We start from the raw sequence: 21,816 nt of genomic DNA on the forward strand, positions 1-21,816 counted from the left end.
AAAAAAAAAAAAAAAAGACTAAAACATGAAGTGAGAAAAGTCTTCCAAAAATCAAACTAGAAGCCTTCTAAGACTCTAGAATTCTGAATCTTTACAAGCATCATTGAAATTTCCCTGCAGACTCAATTCCTTAGAAACTAGAGCATTAAGCTCTTCCAGGTCACTGAGTCCAGTACCATATACAATGAACATTATTTAATAATGATATAGATTCCTTCTCCTAAAGAAAGGAAACAACAGGGAAATCTAGAAATACCATGGAGGCTGCCATAGGCCAAATTCAGCTTCCTATGACTGAAAACGTTCAGCGCTTCAGAGAAGAGACAAAAGTGACCCTGAAAATAGATGCTAAGAAACATCTCTCCTCTCCTCCAAAAAATACAGAGTATCTTTTATTTGAGAAGTGGTTGTGTTTAATCATTAAAATCATTCTGACCCTAATGGAAGAGAGGTCACTCAAACTGAGAAAGGGTGGAGCTTTTTTTCCCTCACCTATTTTAGAGGCTGGTAAACAGTGAATAAAGGAGCAGAATCGCTAAGATTAGGTCCTAGAGAGACCTGGGGGGCACAGCACTGCACTCTCTTTTCTGCCTTATGTCAACCGTCATTGTCCTCAGGATGCCAAGCATCCAGCTCTGGTGAAGGCTGCCCTGGGTGACGCCTTCGGTCTATGTGTCCAAAGAATCCTCACTCTCTGTCCCACTGGGTTGGTTCTCCTCCTCAACATCAGCGGCCTGAAGAATCCTCAGTAGTTTGAGGTCAGGTTTCCAGTTTGTTTTAGCCACACTTTCTGAAAGTTTTTGGGGGTTCTTCTCTTGGTTGGCATTTGGGGCTTCCAATACCGTCTCTACCACCTCGCAAGGGAGTTCCATCATAGACATTTTAGAACCTACAAGAAAACCCAGCCATTAATCTCACCTATAGGCTTCTCCCAAATAACTGTGACAAGTGGAGTACAGAAAAGGAAAATCTGGGCTATCTTTAGGACCCCCGTGAAGGATGAGGACTGTACTGCCAGGAGGAAGCCACCCTGGTGAACATAGGTTCAGGACTGAGGGTCCTCCACTCTAACAACTTACTTCTCATGTCAGGCAAGAAACTCAGGGACGTGTCAGAGTGGTCCTTTCTTGATCTCTCTATGGAAACCTAAAATTTATTGGGGTAAGTACAAGAAAAAATGAATCAACACCTTAGAATTTTTTTTTTTTAATTTTTGGTACCAGAAATCAGACTCAGGACCTTGCGCTTGCCAGGCAGGTATTTATGCCACTGATATCCCCAGCCCAACACCTTAAAAAATTTAAAGCTTTTTTTTTTTTTCTAAAAGATGCTTTCTTGGAGAAATTAACAGCTAAGACACTGCAAAGATCTATCTTCTGGGACTGAAGAGAAGCTTTTATCACACATTTTCTGCCGCTCAAACTGTACAGATGAAGCCAGAACTCATTTTACCCAACTCCCAGCAGTCAACTGAGGGCAGACTCCCTCTACAGGTGGCTGCCAACAACTCCTCCCCTTCCTGGATGTGCATGCAGTTCCTCCCATCAAGAGATATAGTCTCTCTCCACCCCTGGGAATTGGAGCTAGACCTGTGGCTTCTTTGACCAATAAAAGGTGACACTGTAATCACCTGAGTGACTACTACACTGTCATAGTCACATGGAGAGACCTTATGGAAGAGAACCCAGGCAATGTGGCCAACTGTCCTGCCCAGATGCAGTGTGACCTCAGGCAAGACCAGCATGACTGTCCCACCAACACACAGATTCATTAGCAATAATGAAGCGTGGTGGCTTGAGCTTTGGGGCAGTTTGTTTCACAGAGAGAAATAGTGAAAGTAAGCCTTGGGAGAGGCCCTGCCACTCACCTGTTTCAAGATGGCTCCTTCAATCCTTATCTGCTGCTGTTGCTGCTTCGTGTCACTTTCCTGACCAGAAAGAGTTCCGTGACCTACTGACCACAAAGTCAAGTCAATCCTCTTCTTATTGGCACTTCATATCTCAGCGGTAGTAGTTTGTTTTCTTAACTGACACACAACAAGTGTAACTATTTATGAGATACCATGTGATCTTTCAATACATGTATACATTGTGTAAGGCCTTCTGATTTCTACTTGTGATTCTGTTCACTTGGGGCTGTAACTACATATATCACAAAATTGCATATAAAAATACAGTGTGTTATTATAAGATCCAGGATTCCTCCACATAAGAAGTAACTGCACATAGCAGCAGTAAAAGAAACCACAACTCTACCTTTCAGTTTATGAATATTCTTACCAGAATGTGACTCACCTTCTTGTGCCCTTCCTAACATACCCACCTTGGTCTAAAAATATGAAAACAAAAAAGTTCTAATTTTGTTTCTTTTGCATCAACTGTATCTCCAACAAGTCCCTAGATGCATTTGTCCTTTCCTTTTTGAACCTCCTTTTCTCTAAATAAACATCTTGCAAGCTGCCACCAGAAGTATTATGCTAAAAGACCACAACTCTGTTGGCTGCCTACCCGCTAAGGTTCTTACCTCACCTGCATTCTGCAAGCACTGGGGAGCTTTACAACACAGCATGAGACTAGGTGTAGCAGCACACCCCTGCCACTCAGGAGGATCACCATGAGCACGAGGCCAGCCTGAGCTACATAGTGATTATGGCTACTATGTAGCCTGAACTGCATAGCAAGACCCTGTCTTAAAAGACAAAAGAAAGACAGCAGGACCTGGTTCCAAACACCAGAAATTTAAAAAAAAAATAATACCAGAAATTCTGACCTAGTAAGTCTGGAGTTCAACCTGGCTCTTAAGAGTTTTAAAAACTTCTCAGTCTGTCCATCTGCAGCCAAGACGGAGCACCACTGACATGGAGACTCGAGCCTGATGGCCTTCACAGCCTCCACCAGCCCCCATCCACCTTTTTGGCCTGATCTACCTCTCCTTTAAATACCAACAGCCACATTGAAATGCTCAGTATCTTCCAAGCAGCCATGCTCCTCCAAGACGCCTCTACACAGGATATTGCCACCTCTGGGAATTCTTCTCCATGTGGGAAAAAAACCTACATATTTAAGATCCAATTTTAAAAATCACCTTTCTTTCTGCCCTGAGGATATGAATCCAAGGTGACCACAGTGACACATGTAAAACAGCTCCTACTGGAGGCATCGTGAAAAGGCACTAGGATGGAAGTCAGGCAGATGGTAGTGATCACCCTGGATGGAGTGCTAACCTTGCGCAAGTCACCTTCTATCCCAGGCCTCAGCCCTGATTCTTCTGCCTGCTGTGTGAAGGTCAGAACCCCTGGAGATGTAGCTTGTGTGAAAGCCCTGGGTTCAATGTAATAAAAATATTAATTAATTCTGAATGCCTGACAAAAGCAGGTCTCAAAATGGAAAAAGCACATTTCATTTTTCCTGCTGCCATCTATGTTCTGGATTTTATTTCTCAACCAAGCACCTATAGTACTGCCCTTACCACAGAGAGGACTGCAAGCAATGGCAGCTGAATGTTTATGTGGAGTGCTCTGGATCCTCTGATCACTCTTGGATTTCATTTCAGCCTCCTGAAATCCATAAGAGGAGGAACTGAGTTGGGGCTTTCGGAAATGAAGAACATTTTTGTAAAAGGAGTAGAAAAGAGACTTAACATCTACAAGCAGACAGACAACAAAAAGAACCCCAACTCTCAAGCAATCCTTCCCTCCCAGGCTGCACCACTTCTCCCGCCTGGTGAGTCCCAGGGCTCCCTCGCAGCACTCTCCCTGTACCTTGGTAGGGGTTTTCTCCTTCCCCTCTTGTGACTGCTTCCTGTGACCTGGTGACCAGAGGGCCAGGCTGATCATCTTCGCACTGACAGCCCCCCCCGCCCGCCTCCCGCTGGGCTGCCTGCTGAGACTCGCCCCACCACAGTGATTCTCCCTCAAGGTTCAGGACCAAGCTGGGCAGCTGTGTCCTGAAACTAGAGTTTCTGCATTCTACAGGTGACCCCAAATGACTATGGCCACAAACAACAGATCCAGGACCAAGACAAAGCAAGAGAAATGTGGGAGCCTGGAAATCCAGCAGCAGCAGCAAAGCTACCTTCTCTCTTCTTCAGATATTCTGGATATCGCAACGCTGGTCTCTGAAGAAAAAAATTTTAAAAAGGAGGGGAGGGTGGGAGGAAAAAGGGAAAAGAGGGGCAGAGGAAGAGGGAAAAGAATAGGAAGAAGAAGAAGAGGGGGAGAAGGAAGAAAATGGGAGGGGAGAAGAAGGAAGAGAAGGAGGAGGACAAGGACAGAGAAGGAGGAAGAGGAGAGAAGCTCTTCTGTAGGTCTCTCCTTTTCCCCAGATGCACTTATTCATCTAGTCAGCAAGCACACTGGGAAGCCAGTGTTTTGCAGCACTGTGCAGGAAAGGAAAGATGTGGGAAGCAAAGTGCAGAAGAAATGCAGTCACCTCTCTGCTCACTCCCTTCCCTGCACACTGGCTTTCACCTACACACAGCCCAAGTTCCTGTGGGGCTGGGGCCAAAGTGGCAGCACAGAAGGGAAAGAACAAAGAGAAAGCCAACTCTTCCAGCCGTGAGAAGGGAAGGGTTGGATTTTCACGTAGGGCCCTTCCTCCAAAGCACCCTGGCTCTTACTTGCAGGGTGAGGCGTTGTACAGTTAGAAACATCTTAGAAGAAATCGCACTGTCGGGTCGGTTCTTTTCCAGGGGAAGACTCTTTTTCATCCTATCCAATTGTGTTTTCATCTCCGGACAAGGCATGTTTTTCTCTCCATGTAGCAAAAGCCTAAAAGGGACAGAGACAACCAGTGAGTAGCAGCTGTTTCCAGAGGAGAGACAGATGAGAAGGGGTCCAGATCTGAAGACATTTCTGTTTTGGGTCTGGAACAGCCTCTGCCAAAAGGTGCTCACTGGGCGACACCTTTCAGATGCAGTCATGATAACCGCAGCTGTACTTATTGTGTATTCTGTGAGGCTTTATACCACTGAATCCTTCCGACACTCTGAGGACAAGTATTATCCTCACTTTCCGAATGAGGGAAATGAAGCTTAAAAAGGCTAAATAATTACCAAAAATCACAAAGCCAGTTAAGTTTCAATACAAAATTCAAAGGTTGTCATACTTCAAATCAATATACCATTCTGCCTCCCACTTATCCATAATTTATCTATAAAAATAATAGCACCTAACTGCTGGCGAGAGTTAAAATGAGAGTCCATATACAATGTGCTTAGTCAAGGGCCTACCAGACGGTAAGGACTGGGTAAATGGCCACGGTAATTACTGTCACCCCTGCCTATTGGTAAGTCTAAGAATGCAGTAAGCAAGCAGGGTGACATTTGCCCTGCCCTACTCAGAAACAGCATGTTGCTTGGCTCCGTCCCAGCTTCTGGGAAAAGCGGGAGCCCTGGCTCTCCTCTCGGCATCCATGATACTCACTCTTTCAGTAGATCCTGAGGTAGCATGTTGTCGTGGGCCCAGACAGGTATTGCTGAACTTAACCGCTCAGGTGTACGTACCACTGGGGAGAAGGGAAGCACAACCCCCTCTGGGATTCTTGACCCTGTCTCCGTGAACTGTCGTCTTTCAGGAGGACCCAGAGAGGACTCCATTTTCTGGATGAGAAAAAAATGCAACAAACTCTCCCAAGTACTGTCTTTGAGCCCATTTCTTCCCATTAACATTCCAGCATCCCAGCACAACCCTGACCTGTGCAACTAGTTGTTTCGAGAGCCACTCTATCATTCCCACCTTCCCTCCACGTCCCAATCCTATTGTATGTAGATCACACAGGGATTAACTGTAGTTTTGTTTGTTTGTATTGCTTTCCCAGAGAAGTCATTCACTATTCACTCAGTCTATCTATGTGCCCAGCACAGAGTTAGGGGTGGGGGTTTCACAGTGAATGAAATGGATCAAGACACTACTCTCATTGACATAGTACTCTAACAGCTCTAAGATTTATCCAAAATCACAGTTACCCATAAATGGCTAAATGAGAATTGGAAGCTCAAGTTTGCTGCAGTTTTTGTTGCTGTTGCTGCTGCTGGTGCTTCTGTTCTTCTTCTTCATCTCCTCCTCTTCTTCTCCACCTCCTCCTCTTCTTCACCTCCTCCTCCTCTCCCTTCTCCTCCTCCTTATCCTGCTGCCTCTTCCTCTTCTACGTCCTCCCCTTGTTCCTCCTCTTCTTTGTATGTGTGTATGTGTGTACATGCTAGGCATACGCTGTACTGTTAAGCTACATTCCCAGCCCTTTTTATTTTATTTCGAGGCAAGATCTCATCAAGTTTCCCAGGCTGGTCTGGAACTTGCAACCCTCCTTCCTCAGCCTCCTGAATAGCTGGGATTATAAACATATACCATGATGCCCGCCTGGGGATTAATTTTTAACAAATCAAAAAGTCCCCCTGAGAGCGCCAGTCTTCCGGCTGGCTAGCTTCCTGCCTGGTGGCTCCCGGAGGGTGGGCCCCCAGCGCATGGGGAGCCATGCGGCGGCGAGCGCTGTTGCACGCTGGCCCTTAGGCTGGCCGCCGCCGCTCAATTGAGATCTATCATGACACAGAGAAACAGTGACACAATTGGCCCACCATGCACCGACCACAGTTGCCCACCCACAGATGTGTGTGAATCATTGAAACTTTGAACAACCCCTGGGAATACATGCCATACAACGGGCCACTCTTGCTCCTGCCATTGGGAACCAGAAAGGTCCAGAGCCAGCGGAGGAGCAGCTGCTGAACAAGGACTCAGAGAACATGAGAATGCAGACTAAGCCCATGGAGTCAGAGGTCCAGTGGACTGGGTTCACGAGAGCCGCTCGCAAGCTGTAAACCAGGAGGACCTTGCACAATACCTGCAGAGACTCATTGGAAGCCATTCTTCCCCTGACAGTACAGGCTGTGGTGGAGCTCCGGAGAAGTCTGCAGCAGTATTCCTGCTGCCTGTGCTGACAGTTGGGGAGAGGACACTAACTGGTTGTGGGGTCCCAAAGCAATGGGAAGGTGGAGAGAAAAAGCTACAAAGACTGGCTTTCGCCTCAGATACCTCACTTGAGATGTTAGTAAGAATTGCCTCCTCAGTATTCTATAGCCATGATGAGGAGGAGGCCAAGGAGAGAAAACAAAGAGACTGAGAAAAAGCAGCTGCTTTTGCTGCACCACTAAGAGAAACAGATCCCAGGTCTGATTCCCGGGGCTCCAAGAACTCGACAACTGCATTCATCTGCTACCACTGTTAAAAGCCAGGCCACCTCAAGAGGAACTGCCATACCCTGGATGCAAAGGAGACCACTGGAGATCAGTCTGCCCTCTGAGGTGGAGGCCCCAGAGCTCAGACCCATGCTACCAGTTAGTCCAACAGGAATGAGAGGGCTTGGGGCATGGTCTGCCTTCCCCCTCTGGCCAGACCGTCATCTCCATCGAGGAGCCCTGGATAATCATGACTATGGAGGAACAAGAAAATAGCCTGTTGCTAGACACAGGTGCAAGTCTCTCAGTCCTTCTTTTCAATCCTGGCCTTCCTTCCAGCCATCATACCTCAGTGAAAGGAGTCACTGGTGAGGAGGTAATATGCTATTTTTGACAACCCTTAGGCTGTAACTACTTATTAGATCCTTCTTGCATATCTCTGTCTTCCTGAGAAACCACTTTGAAGATACCACCACGTATTACAGCAGCCATTGATATTTTCCTACTAATCTATCCATAACTGTGTAAAGTTTGTAATGTTCCTATCCTATTTCATAAATGGATGTATGTTTATTATTATGTGTTTCCTACAACAACCATTGAGAATAGTTAATGATTTTTCAATAGGTCACTCATGTATAGCTCTATTTATTTTCTTTAGAAGCCACTTTGAAGATACCAAAGCATAGCACAACAACTCTTGATAATCTCCTACCTCTTTTGTCTCTAACACACTATTATTTGTCTATTTGTTTTCCTGAGAAACTATTTTGTAGATAATAATATGTAAAACGATAACCATTGATAATTTCCTACCATTTTGTCTGTAATATGCTAAGTCCCCCCTATTATTATGTTATCCTTGTTTTACTCTTTAAAATAAAAAAAAAGTCCCCCTGAATACCCAACAGTTCCTCCTGTCATCTCAAGGGGTTCTGCTCCTCTCGACATGGTGCAGATAGAAAAAAAGAGTCTGAAGAGGCTTGTAATTATCCCTAAGGAAAGGTTTTCAGTTAGAGAAAGGAAGGGGTTAAGAGTGGGGAAGACCTAAAAGGAAAATATATCCTACAGAGTAATAATAAAGGTTTGGGCAAAACACTGAACTTACCCCTGCTAATACCTTTCTTTTCTTTTTCCCATATTGGCTAGGTGAAGATGTCTTCTCAGGTAAGCTTGAAATAAGAATAACCACAACTTATTCCCATACATCTTAAACAAAAATATCAAGAATATTTGTGAAAAACGGTCACGAAGACCCCTATCTCTCTAATTAGTACTCAAAGATGACTGATTGGGAGCCGAGCAGTACGTGCCACCCAGGTACCTGCCACTAAAAAGATCCCTCAACTTCCCATCTAAATTTGGTTCCCCAGCATTCTCTGGGACAATGTAGTAATTTACTTTCATAGTGTGAACATAAACTAGTAATTACATACTTAGGTGTGGTTGTGTCCGTGATATCTGACTCTCCCATACAACTCTTGGAGAACAGGGACCAAATCTACTTGGCTCTCCACTAGATCCTCACCACTTAGCTTGGAGGAGGTGTTCAAAAAGTACTTTTTGCCCTGTTTGCTTCTCCTCCTTCTCACTTGGGGAGTGGATATGAAAGTTGGGAGCTCTGGCAGCCAACACAGATCTTAAAAGTACCAATGAAGTCCCTTAGAGGATGGAAGCCTTGGGCCAAGGAGAATGGCCCAGAAAGCTAGAAGAGCTCTGGTTTCTGATTATCTCACAGAGCTGACATACTACTCCCAGCCCACTCACTTTAGGGCTTTCTTTTACGTGAAAGGAAATAAGTCATCTGGGTTTTCTTGTTGACACTATATGTAAGCACACAAAAAATGCATTCATGGGATCATTTGTGGAAAAAAGAGAAAGAAAATGAAAAAAATTCATGTGGTTACATCAACAAGGTGGCCAACTGAAAAGAAATTCAAACACTTAACAAGAATCTGAAAGGCTCAGCAATCACAAAAGAGAACCAAATTCTTTCCCTATGGTTTTCCACACTAGCAAGCCTTTGAGCCTTCACCAAATGATTTTTGTGCTGCCCTGCTTGATACATAAGTGCTGTATGCTATTTACCATATACCACTGTCACAGGTTGTGGTGGTCAGAGGTTCATATTCTTTACTGGGAGCTCTGTCACTTCTTACTGAGGGCTAAGGAAAACTAATAAAAGAAGTGTAATTCTTAAACTTCACAAATAAATTGGGTCCTATCTTATATGCTATTTACTGCCATGTGGAATTAGATAAAGAGAAGCTCCACAACATGAATCTCATAGTATATTAAAATAGAATTCCAAACTGGGTCATGGTGTATGCATGCATGTAAACCCAGCACTCAAGAAACTAAGACAGGAGGCCAGCCTAGGGTACATGGAGAGTTCAAGGTCAGCCTAGACTACCTGGCAAGACAAAAAAAAAAAAAAAAAAAAAGCATGATTACACCTTCCTATAATCCCAGAACTCAGGAGGCTTTAGTTCAAGGCCAGTCAGGGCTATATAGTGAGACCCAGCATCAAAAAACAAAGACATAAATAAAAAGAATTCCAGTGTCATAAAAGGGAGAAATGAGTGACTAGGACCACTTTTTCCACCTTGCCCTGTTACTTGCAGCGAGGTAGCTAAAAGGGAGATCACAAAAAAGGCCTGTGGAAATTTACAAAATATAAGGATAAAGGCCCCCCCCAAGTTCTAGACATGACACTTACCACACATTCTTTTCTGATTCTTCTGGGATCCAGATGACAACCATATTTCTAACATCTTCAGGGCAAGGAAGTTGTGTCTCATTCAAATTCAACACTGAAAGCTAAAAGAAAAATATAAAGCCTACATATAATTTAGATGCCAGGTTGCTACCAGTGCTAGTACCAGTTCCAGGAACAGACTAACAGCTCAATTATCACGCTAACCAAAAAGACTGGTGGCTCAGAAGATGATAAAAAGGCTTTTCCTGTCCCAAAATCATCTCCATAATATTCTCCCCCAAAAACAAACTATTTTACCAGGTATCGGTAGGTACTCTGTAAGAGTGAGCATCTGTAAATAGTCTCCTCTGCTCCCCTATAACATTAGAGTAAAATTTATCAACCCCTAGCCCCATCCCATAGAAGGGTATCTTGAGGCTGTCCTAGGGGAACACATTCATTGTGCTGGCCCTACTTCAAAGACTTAGATCCCTTACATATAATACAGTCAGGATTTTGGGAATCAGAATAGGGAGAGAATTGAAGGAGACAAAATTAAGTTTCCTACTTTTATGTACAGTCTGTCTATAATTATAGGCACCTATTTAAAAGTTAAAGTGTTGATTCTTCTCACATTTAACTCTTTAGGACCCTACAATGATAGAGTTTGAAGGAACCTTATAAATCATCTAGTCTATATTCCTAGTTAAGATATAAAAAAAGGAAAAAACTATTAAAAATAAGGCTGCCACTGAGAAAAGGACTAGGGAGAAGAAAGGAGACTCTTCATTGTAAATGTTTAATGCCTTTTGAATTTAGAATCTTATTTCATGTATATCTATTAAAATCATTAATTTAAAAATAATTTAAACAAGAAAGGAAGGGGTGGCACAGTGGCACATGCCTAAAATGCCAGCACTGGGGGAGGCCGAGGCAGGAGTATCTGGGCAACCTAGCAAGACTCTGTCTCAAAATTTTTTACAAAAAAATCTTTTTTAAGGCTGGGCATGGTGGTGCATGCCTATTATCCCAGCACTCAGGAAGCTGAGGCAGGAGGACCACTATGAGTTTGAGGTCAGCCAGGACTCTATAAGCGAGTTCAAGGCCAGCCTGCACTATATAGAGAGACCCTGTCTCAAAAATAAATCTTTTTTAAAGGATTGAAAATATAACTCGGTGGTAGAGCAGCTCAGGGTTCAAACCCCAGTACTGCAAAAATTTAAATTAAAATTAAAAATAATAATAATTTAACCTAACCTTCTCGTTCAAAGGAGGTCAAGAAGGTAAACTGCTTTGTTCATTCATCCATTCAAACCCATCTACTATCTCCTAGTTCCTTGCATTTTCCACCACATGATACAGAGCAGTTAAGAGTGAAAAAAACAAAAGGCATGCAGTTGGACTGCAAGAAATAGTAAATCTCTCTTTACTATAGGGAAGTAGGAAAGATTTTCTCCCTAAAGTTCTAATTTAGCATTGATTTACCCCTAACTAGCCATGTACATTAGCAAATCACTTCCCATCCAAGCCTCTGTTTCCTTAACTGTAAGATGCACAAGACAGACCATAATAATGTTCTTCAAACTGAAACTGTGATTATGCATAGCTCATAAAATTAAATTTTGTGAATCAAGCCCATATTGTTTAAAAATCAGATAGAATTAAACAGAATAAGACAGAAAATACCAGAGTACCTCCCCATAGTTAGAGTAAGGATTATTGCATGACATATTGTTATAAAATATAATTTCCATAGATGATAGTTTTAAAAGATTGAAAGTCATCAGACTAGATGACCTTTAGGCCTATTTAGGTCTGACATTCATCTTAATTGCTCTGACTATTAAATGACAATGTATACTTAGAAGTTGAACGTGCTTTATGCAATATAAAGAAAATTTTCACCTATACCAAACTTCCACACTCAATCCCACTTAAGTCTGGGACTTCTGAAAACAATATAGCATGTAAAACCATTAGCAAAGGGCTTAGCATATATTAAGGAGCCAATACTGGACAGTTATTAGCATTTTGGGGGCCACTTTGGGGATTGAACCCTGGGCTTTTGGACTGAGCTACATTGTCAGTCTCTTTTATTTTTTGTTTTGAGATAAGTTCTCACTAAGTTCCTAAATCACCCAGGCTGGGCTCAAACTTGTGATCCTCATTGACTCAGGCTCCCAAGTGCTGGGATTAAGACACATTCCACCACATCCAGTTTATCACTACTATTATTCTGACTATAGTTATTCTGAAGAATAACATTAAAGATCAAATATTTTATTCCCATTAGTAATGAGAAAAGGTTGAGGAAGTACCTTTTTGTGACTTTCTTTGGGTGATCTCTTACGATAGTTGATGAAACTTTTCTCAGGTAAATTCTTCTGAGCCCTAAAAAGCAAGAGTTGCAAACATGAAACAGAGACACAAAAGACACTGGGATGATAAAATAAGTGCTATGAGGAAAATTCTTTTACCTATCCACAGAAAACCTTGCGCTTAGTACTAACCAAATGAATGTAGGGACTCTTAAATAAACATCACATGCTGCAAACATTTTACAACTATGACACCAAACTGCTTTCACAGCCTATGCCTCTGTCTGCAGCTAAATACAGGTGCATCATCAACAAAAGCAGTGCAGCAGGGGCATGGTGACACCACTCTGGAAGGCTGAGGCAGGAGGATCACAGGTTTAAGCCCAACCCTGGATAATTCAGCAATTTAGCAAGACCCTGTCTCAAGATCAAAAATTTAAAAACAGATGAAGATAGAGCTCAGTGGGAAGGACCTAGGTTCAGCCCTCAGTATAACCAATCAGTCAGTCAATCAGTGTCAATGCAAATGTTCAAAACATGCTAACTAAATAGAATGTGACACATACATACAATAGAAATTATTCACCTTTTAAAAGTAATGAAATTCTGATACATGCTACAACTTGGATGAAACTGGAAAATACTATATCGAGTGAAATAAGCCAGAAGCAAAAGACAGATTTTGTATGATTCTACTTATCTGAGGTACATACAATAGGCAAATTCAGAGACAGAAAACAGAGATTACCAGGGAAGAAAAGGTAATATAGAGCTATTATTTAATGAATTCAGTTTCTGTTTGAGAGAAAGAAAAAGTTCTGAAAATAGGCAGTGGTGATGGTTTTACAACATTGTAAATTCTACACTTAAAAATAGTTAAAATCAGCCAGGTATGGTGGCACACACCTGTAATTTCAGCATTTGGAAGGCTGAGGCAGGAGGATCTCCATGAGTTCAAGGCCAGCCTGGGCTACAAAGTGAGTTCAAGGTCAGCCTGAACTGCACAGTGAAACCTTGTCTCAAAAAAGACATAAAAAAGTTAAAAACATCAATTTTTGTTATGTATATTCACTACAATCTTTTAAAAACCCAGTGTGATGGTGCATGTCTGTAATTCCAGCACTATGGGAGGCTGAGGCAGGAAGACTGCCAAGTTCAAGGCCAGTCTGGCTATATGGCAAGTTCAAAGATGCCCTTGTGAGACTCTTTCAAAAACAAAACAAAAAAAGATGTGATTAAATAATACCAAGAGGTATAAGATAAAGACCCAATTCTCAACCTGATTTATGAATTTCTGTGTGATGTAGACACCAATTTCTACAAAATAAAAACCAAGTGTCTGTATTTTCTACTCCTTAGCCTCATCTCTGATCACTCTTCCAGTGCTTTCTATGTTGCAAACACAACGAACTATTTTCCTGATACTGTACCTACAAAATTGCCTCTCCCCTCCAGGCCTTTGAACATGCTATCCCTAAGTTTACAACCACCTTCTAGCCCACATCCCACCTGCAGTGCTCACTTTACTAGACTGCTCAACTTCTGGACCAGGATGCTGTGTACAGCATCCTGATTAGGAAACTTTTCTGGTGTTACACACACCCAGGCGCCAGTCCACTCATGACACTCACCACACCAAATGTCCCCACCTCCCCAACTAGGCTGAAAGCTCCCCAACGAGGAAGGCTGTCTCTTACACAAGGTAACAGGACACTGTTGTATCTTCAGCATCCAACACAATGGCCTTCACTCAAAGAGGTTTGTGAATTAGGGCCTTGGGGCTTGAGGTTTGACTTTGTTTTTATTTTTTGTTTTTTGGGAGTTTCTTGTGGGGGTTGTTTGTTTGTGGTACTGGACAGTGAACCTAGGACCTTCGTACTGAGCTACATCTCCATCTAGTCCTTTTACTTTTTTATCTTTTTTTTTTTTTGAGACAGGTTCTCACTAAGTCACAAGTTGCAATTAAACAAATGATGTCATATCATGACTCTCACTTTCAAAGGGCTTTCACATCCAATTGAGCAAATGGGACACAGACATAAAAATATCCATAAGCTTACCAGGGACAATGGATGCTGGGGTAGTTTGGAAAAGTGAGCACCTAGGGCCAGCAGTAAATGAGAAAAGTCAACCCTGACAAAGATGAGAACATATCCATCAAACAATATTTAGCGAGCTTCTATTTTACACCACACACTACTAAAGGCACAGGAGACAAAGCAGGGAACAGAAAACAGCCATGGCTCCTGCTCTCAGAACTGACATTCCAATGAAAGGAGGCAGGCAAACTGAAGAACGCTTCAGAAAATAATGAAGACAAAAGAAGCAAGGTTAAATAATGGCGAAGTTATAGAGAAACTTTATACAGAGTGGTCGTGGAAGATCCTTAAGTAAAAGCACTTCTATTTTGCCCCTAGGACACATCTGGCAATGTCTGGAGGCATTTTGGGGATTGTCCCAACTGCCAGTGAGACACTGCTAGCATTCCAGGGATGCAAACATCCAGTGCTGCACTGGACAGTCCCAACAAACAATGAATGATCCAAAATGTCAACCATGCAGGGCTGAAAGCTCTAATCTAGGGGAAATCATTCAGAGGAAAGAGTTCTTCCATAATCCCTATTCATGGAGTAGGATTATGTGAGGAATACATAGAGTAATGGTGTGGCTGGAACCTACTGAACAGGAAAGGAGAAATGCAAGATGCAGTCTACTGGGAAGGCAGGATCTCATGAGGCCATATAGGCCATGCCAGGGACTTAGTGAAACACAGCAGAGGTAAGAGGGTCTTTAAGGTTATGGAAATCACAAGAGCAAATGTCAGACACAGAAAAGAAAATGAGAAAAACAGTCTGGCTCAGAGGAAAAGTTGGCATCAGAGAGGAGAAGATTCTATGAGTAGAGAGGAGTGATAGTGAAAAGGCCACAACTACAGAATGAGCAGGCATGGAACTATTCTCTAGTAAAGGAAGGCATACTCTGTGAAAGGCAATGAGAAAAACAGTATTTCTTGAAGCCTAATCAGTTGATTGTTTGTCAGACTGTTTAGGAGGGAAGAGGCAATGAGAACAGTTTATAAATCACTACAGGGCTGGGGGTGTAGCATAATGGTAGAGCACTTGCCTAGCTTGTGAGAGGCCCAGGGTTCAATCACCAGCACCACATAGAGATGGGGAGGGTAGGGGAAGGCAGCCACTGCAAACACAACACAAGAAGTGAGAAAGCAGGAAGACTGAAGGAGAATGCATGGAAGCAGGAGCTGACTGGATGAGGTGGCCCTCAGCACACCGTGCAGCTGGGCATGGCAGCACAAGTGCGCTGTGTGCCTGTGTGTGAATATTAGACACCAGATCTTGGCTGCGAGATGCTGCCATTTTCCCAGGACACAACTCCTAGAGACCCTGAAAGTAGTCCTACCTTTCTTATGCTGTCTTTAGCTAAGAAAAATCAACAGCAACTGCTTACATGGAACAGAAGAAAATAAACTATTATAAGGGCCACTATTAGCACTTGAATTCCAGGCAACAGGGTCTTCAAATTCTAAAAGTCTGTTTTTCACAAATAGTTGTCCCTCAGTGTCATGTATCAGCAAGATTGGGTGCCTAGACTTTCTAGGAAATTCAAAAAGAAAAGCCACTGTTTCTGCCTCCAGGAGCTTACAAATAGTTTCATATCTGAAAATAAAAGACAGGAAGGATGACGTGTGGACAGAGTTTTCCGATGACCTACAGAAGCTGCTAAGATACCCCCTGGTAGGGGCTGACTTGTGTCTCCTTCCCCCAACATTTATCTGTTAAATTCCTAAGAATGTGACAGTATTTGGAGAGAGGAACTTTTACAAGATAATTAAGGTAAAATGAGGTCATATGAGTGGGCCCTAAGCCAGTATAAGTAGTGTGCTTGTGAAATAAGGAGACAGGCCACAGGCACACACAAAGAGAAGACTATGTGAAGACGCGAGGAGAAAACAGGCATCTACAAGCCAAGGAAAGAAGCCTCAAAACAAAACAACCCTGCAGACACCTGATCTCATACTTCGAGCCTCCAGAATTGTGGGAAAATGAAGTGCACCGTTTTAAGCCATCCAGTCTCTGGTACTCTGCTCCACAGTCCTAGCAAACCAAAACAGCTCCACATCATCAGATCCCAGAACACAGCAGGAGTGCTTTGTTTCTCTACAGCTACTCATCACTTCTGTAACTGAATTAGTGCTTTCTTTTTAATCCAGCTTTCTTTTTAATCCAGTGTTCTCAAAGTCTAACACATTCACAAAGGAAATAACCTAGAATTTTGAGATGACAATCTACTAGAAGAAGATATGATAATTTACCTGCCTGGAAATTTGGAGGCAAGCTTTGAGCCTCGAGACAATAAAGAACGGGCTTTAGTGAAGGCAAGTTCTGGTGATTGCTGATGAGCAAGTCTCTTGGCCTGGAAGCAGGAATCTGAGATGTTTACAATAGCGAGCCCAGGGAGTTTATCTGAGAAAGCAGATCAGAGGGAAACATGTAACACATTGCCTAGAGAAAGAGAGCCATACAGAGAGAGTTTAAGAACCTCTTGAGAAGACAGAAGCTGGCAAATTTACCTTCAGCATCCAAAGGAGTTTTGCAGGGTGAGCTCAGGATTCGAGGATGGCCCCTTTCAATTCGACGGACAGCTGCCCAGCACTGTGGATGCGGACAAACAGCCAAGTCACAGGTGGTTTCATCCCACTGGCTGTCATCTGGCAAGACCATGGCTATAAATGGTTTAGGACAAAGGCCAATCCTGCAGCTTTCTGAGAATCAACCACCACATAATCAGAGAGTAGTATTATACATTAGCCATACAGTCCAGATCTTAATTTAGACTCAAATCTTAAAATATTTGTATTGAACCTATATAGGTAAAAGGTGGACACAAGTAAGGAGTAACTAAAGCTTGACTGCCTAAGCAAGTATGAAAATATCTCACCATGAAGTCAAATAGCAAGTCTGAAAGCAGAATGAGCTCAGGTCTCGTGACTGGCCAGTTAATAGCTAGGTGACCTGGGATTTAATTAAACCAAGCCTGGTGTCCTCATTTGTACAATAAGGATAAGCCTGCCTCACAGTCATTATAAAAATGAGTTAATGGACATTAAAAAGTCTGGCATATAGTTCAAAATAAATGTTGGCACCCTTTCTTTTTCCCATTCATTAGTCATTAGGGACAAATGCTACTATCTCTGAAAAGCTGTATCAAATGACAACCAATTAAGTCAGAAAAGTGCTTTAGACGGTTCAAACCTTTGGAAGACAGGCTTCATTTTTTGAACATGTTGTAATTCTCATGCAGGCAGATAAAACAGCCATCAGCAATGAATGGGTTTGTTCAAACCCCAAGTCAAATAGACTTGCAGCTGTCTTTAGATTTCATTCATCATCTATATGGCCTTGGCCAAGTTACAGTACTTCCTCTTTCTCAGCCTGCTTCCTTATTAAAAGGAGGAAGGTGTTTTTATGTATGATATATAATAGGTACTCAATAATTATTATCTTTCCCTCTCTAGAGATTTTTGTTGTTTTGAAACAGGGTCTCGCTATGTACGCTGGCCTTAAACTCGCTTATGTAGCCTAGGCTGGCCTCAAACTTACAGCAATCCTCCGGCCTCAGCCTCCTGAGTGCGAGGATTACAGGTGTGCACCATCATGCCTGGCTCTAGTGATGTTTTAGATGTTTACTATCACCTTATCTCTAACCCTACTACCACCACCACTATAGTACTGGGATTGAATCTAGGGCCTCCACACTAAGCTACTTCCCCAGCCCTTATGAAAATTTATTTTTTATTTTGAGACAGGATCTCACTAAGTTAAACTGCCCACTGGGCTTGAATTTGCAATCCTCCTGCCTCAGCCTCCTAGGGTGCAGGGCTAATAGTCATACACTAACATACTAGCTTCTAATAACTTTTTAGGAACACTGTCCCTTTCTTTTTTCTATGAAACACCTTTATTACCTATCAAATACGTGTGAGAGGACCCATTTGGGGCATGAAGAACAGCAGTAGGCAAACTGTTTGGTGTGTGTGTGGTACTGGGGACTGAAACCAGGGTCTTTGCATTGAACTACATCCTAGGCTGTTCAATTGTTTGTTTGTCGAGACAGGGTCTCACTATGTAGTTCAGACTGGCCTTGAACTCACTGTAGCCTAGGCTGGTCTGGAACTCCCAGTGATCCTCCTGCCTCACCAGAGTGCTGGGATTACAGGCATGTGCCACCATGCCTAGCTCCCAGCCCTTTTTTGGGGGTGGGGGTGGGGGTGGAGTGCTTTGTTGTTTTGTGTTGTGTTTTGAGACAAGGTCTGGTTAAATTGTGAATTGCCCAGGCTGGGTTTGAACTGGTAAGGCCAGCCTGAACTACACGTGAGGTCCTGTCTCCAAAACAAACAAAAAGTACAACTTAAAACGCCACTGCAAAACCTCAGTAATGATTTCCACAGGGAAAGAAATATAATGAACAACTGACTTAATGAACTAAAAAATAAATACAGTTTTAACGCGGGTTATTTTTGAATGCGAATATGATGTCGCATCTCCTCACAAAGCAGCAGCCTGTCTCCCTGCAGTTACCTGCTCAGCCCGAACTGAGCCCCCACGTCCCATCAGGCACATCTCCATGCCACCATTAGCACGGTGTTAGCAAAATGACTTGCGCTGGAAAACAAAACAAAAAACTCGCTAACACTTATCCTTAAATACTATTATTATAAAGTTATGAGGGGGGAAAAAAAACGGACATTGATCTCACGAGTAGAAAAAACTTCCTCGCTTCATTTTGGACAAGGAAAAAAAAAAGTGGGAGACGCCAATCTCACAGGGTCGCAGTCCCGCAGAACCAGCGCAGATTGAAAAAAACAGCTTTAGTTCAGAGCCAAAGGGTAATTTTGCCCCTCACAGTACTCTGAGGTCGCCGGCCTTGCCTCTGGTTCGCAGGGACCGGGCCGTACTAGTTTAGTCCCCGCCTCTTCCTCCACTGGAGGCGCCAGACCGCGCTGTCGCCAAGCAGCGGCGCAGATGACGATGGGAAATAGACGGAAGCCTCAATGAGTCATACTTCATCAGTGAAAAAATTCCACACGTAGTAATGGCGTAAAGCGGAGAACCGTAACTAAGGAGGAAAGTACGGGGCACAGTGGGGCCGGACGGAAGCCCCGGCAGGCCAAAACCAATGCAGCGTGGAATGTTCAGAGGCACCGGCGAGTTGAGTAGGCGGGGTTGGGTACGGGAGGGAGGCTATGACGCGCGGGGCACTGTGGGACACAGTGTGGGCAACGTGGGGCTGGACGGGTGCCTCAGAGGGTCAGATCATAGCGACGCGGGAAGTCTGGACGAGGTAGCAGCCCGAAGAAGAGGCCTGTGGCAGAGGAGCCTCGGGCCCCTGCGTTGGCCATGGCGGAGAGGCCCGAGGACCTAAACCTGCCCAATGCCGTCATCACCAGGATCATCAAAGAAGCAGTGAGCTGCTCGGGCAGGCGGGTGGCCGGGGGCGGACAACAGGACCGGAGGGAAGCGGGTCCTGGGCCGGCAGCTTTGCTCATCCCAGTTCTCCTCGCAGCTCCCGGATGGTGTCAACATCTCCAAGGAGGCCCGCAGCGCCATCTCCCGCGCAGCCAGCGTCTTTGTGCTATACGCCACATCCTGGTGAGTGGCAGGGGAGGAAGGGAGGCGCAGAGGGACCCCCTGGCTGGGACCCGCAGAGCCCAGTAATTGTGATTCACAGTCTTCCTCCAGCTCCAACAAGTGCTGAGGCCGAATAAGCAACAGAGTAACCGCCCCAGCCTGTTTTCTACGGAGAAGGACAAAAGCCGCGCACCTAAGACGTCGTCGGCTTCCCCACCCCACCTTTCGCTGATCCCTCTCTCCAGCACCACACCACAAAGGAGGAGGGTGTCCGACACACCCGATGGCTTTTGCTCTTATTTTTTTCAGTGCCAACAACTTCGCAATGAAAGGAAAACGCAAGACACTCAATGCCAGTGATGTGCTCTCAGCCATGGAAGAGATGGAGTTCCAGCGGTTTATTACCCCGTTGAAAGAGGCTCTGGAAGGTAACAGACCCTTCAGTTCTCTAAACCATGTAGAAGACGGTCATCCCGTGTGACCTGTTCGTCTGGCCTTGAGGCTTTGAGTCCATTAAGCCAGTACTGGATTTGAGTCCACCCAGTTCAGTTTGCACCACATCAGACCTCTTACTTCTGCGCCTCAGCTTTGGCAGGGGTACAGTGGAGTTAGCTGCTGCGGTATCTGGTGCCCTCTTGCAGCCCTGCCTTCTGACCCCCTCCTTCCTTACAGCATACAGGCGGGAGCAGAAAGGCAAGAAGGAAGCTTCGGAACAAAAGAAGAAGGACAAAGACAAAAAAACAGATTCAGAAGAGCAAGACAGGAGCAGGGAGGAGGAGAATGATGAAGATGAGGAAAGGCTGGAAGAGGAAGAACAGAATGAAGAGGAGGAAGTAGACAACTAATACCTGCGGCACTGTGGAAGCTGCCACTCTGAGACATGGTACATGTTTCTGTGACGCTTTTCCCTGCTGGGCAGAGTAGTCTTAGGCACAGGTGCCTGGGGAGATCAAAATAAAAAGTGACTGTAATTATCATCAGAACCAGCGTTTCACCAACTCAAAGCATCTGAGTACCGGAATCCTCTTTTGTTTAATCAGTCTGAAGGTTATTACTTTTCTGGCAAGAGGGATTCTGAACGGCTAATTAAATTAGCGGTTTGTTATCTTGTTTACTTATGCATATGGTTATGTAGTTTTTTTAATCACCAGTCTTCCTGCCCCTCCAAACAGATAATAATAACTTCCATGCTGCCTGCTGTGTTTCCGATCACAGAGGCAGGGAAGGCTCAGGAAAAATTAGGGCTTTGATCGTGGTCAGCCATATTTGATTTACAGTAGTTTGTTAAGAATGTTCACAATTGCCTGGGCATGGTGTCACATGCCTGTAGTCTCAGCTGCTTGGGAGGCTGAGACAGAAGAATTACAAGTTTTGAGCCCAACCTGGAAACTCAATGAGGCCCTGTCACCCCCTCCCCAAAAACAGATGAAAGAGGCTGGGTATGTAGCTTAGCATCTCCTCGGATCTGTTTTTTTAAAAAAGATAATCTGTTCTGTGGTTTCTTCACTTGACAGCATTAATTGAGTTCTGTTTTCTCTGCGACTACTTGGCTTGGGGCCTGGTGCCTTGCCTGTAGGCATCTGACCTGCTGCTGGTGGTTGTGCTCTGAGCACAGTGTGCTCTTAAATTAGCAGTGTAGATTGGAAGTCGTCAAACAAGAATGTTTTACAAAACAGATGGCTTATTCCTAGGTTTACCTCAGCCCTGCCACTGTACAGCTTAGGATTTATTGTCACCTCCTGGAAGGTGTAAAGTCCCAGGCTTTCTCTTACGTACTATGTCTATCTCCCAGACTTGTGGCTATGATTTTTCATTTTTATTCCTGACAAGTTCGAGGCTTCACTTCATCTAAGCACAACGTTTTCCCTCTGTGCTTCTTGCTTTCTATTTTCTGCCTCTCCTCTGCCTCCCATTCCCACTGTCTTTCCCTTTCTAATGCATGTGCAAATCTAGCAACTTTGAATATCTGATTAATGTCCCAAAA

General features: G+C 43.9%; 2 protein-coding genes and 1 long non-coding RNA gene across 9 annotated transcripts in view; 2 read left to right on the forward strand and 1 right to left on the reverse strand.

The window, feature by feature from the left end:
- LOC106148281 overlaps positions 1-1,553 on the forward strand; it is a 14,838-nt gene extending 13,285 nt beyond the window's left edge. Inside the window, exon 2 of the long non-coding RNA XR_001233566.1 lies at positions 1,328-1,553. This is a non-coding gene — a long non-coding RNA (uncharacterized LOC106148281). The remainder of the gene's footprint in view (positions 1-1,327) is intronic.
- Positions 380-19,417, reverse strand: LOC102026747 (chromosome unknown open reading frame, human C9orf43). 7 transcript variants are annotated; one of them, XM_013513130.1, is made up of 15 exons: positions 19,267-19,417; positions 18,783-18,866; positions 16,775-16,856; positions 16,517-16,667; positions 12,187-12,259; positions 9,890-9,990; positions 8,279-8,342; positions 5,423-5,598; positions 4,618-4,768; positions 4,074-4,116; positions 3,761-3,807; positions 3,469-3,556; positions 1,868-1,953; positions 1,080-1,146; positions 380-889 (listed from the first exon to the last, which is right to left on the reverse strand). In XM_013513130.1, the coding sequence occupies exons 2-15, from the start codon at positions 18,828-18,830 to the stop codon at positions 669-671; spliced, it is 1,398 nt and encodes a 465-aa protein (XP_013368584.1). In that variant the 5' UTR covers positions 18,831-18,866; positions 19,267-19,417; the 3' UTR covers positions 380-668. The 7 variants fall into 7 exon arrangements, with proteins under 7 accessions (XP_013368584.1, XP_013368583.1, XP_013368582.1 ...); XM_013513129.1 differs by lacking the exon at positions 19,267-19,417 and adding an exon at positions 19,133-19,255; XM_013513128.1 differs by lacking the exon at positions 19,267-19,417 and adding an exon at positions 18,961-19,255.
- Positions 19,418-19,425: 8 nt separating this feature from the next.
- Positions 19,426-21,816, forward strand: part of Pole3 (polymerase (DNA directed), epsilon 3, accessory subunit) — a gene marked incomplete in the record, with an annotated part of 2,967 nt that continues 576 nt past the window's right edge. The window contains 4 exon segments of the mRNA XM_005382662.2: positions 19,426-19,667; positions 19,768-19,853; positions 20,142-20,260; positions 20,505-21,816. Of these exon segments, the coding sequence (XP_005382719.1) occupies positions 19,602-19,667; positions 19,768-19,853; positions 20,142-20,260; positions 20,505-20,677 (444 nt within the window).

This window comes from Chinchilla lanigera, unplaced genomic scaffold, assembly GCF_000276665.1.
Source record: "Chinchilla lanigera isolate Chin_1 unplaced genomic scaffold, ChiLan1.0 scaffold00018, whole genome shotgun sequence".
Taxonomy (NCBI): Eukaryota; Metazoa; Chordata; class Mammalia; order Rodentia; family Chinchillidae; genus Chinchilla; species Chinchilla lanigera.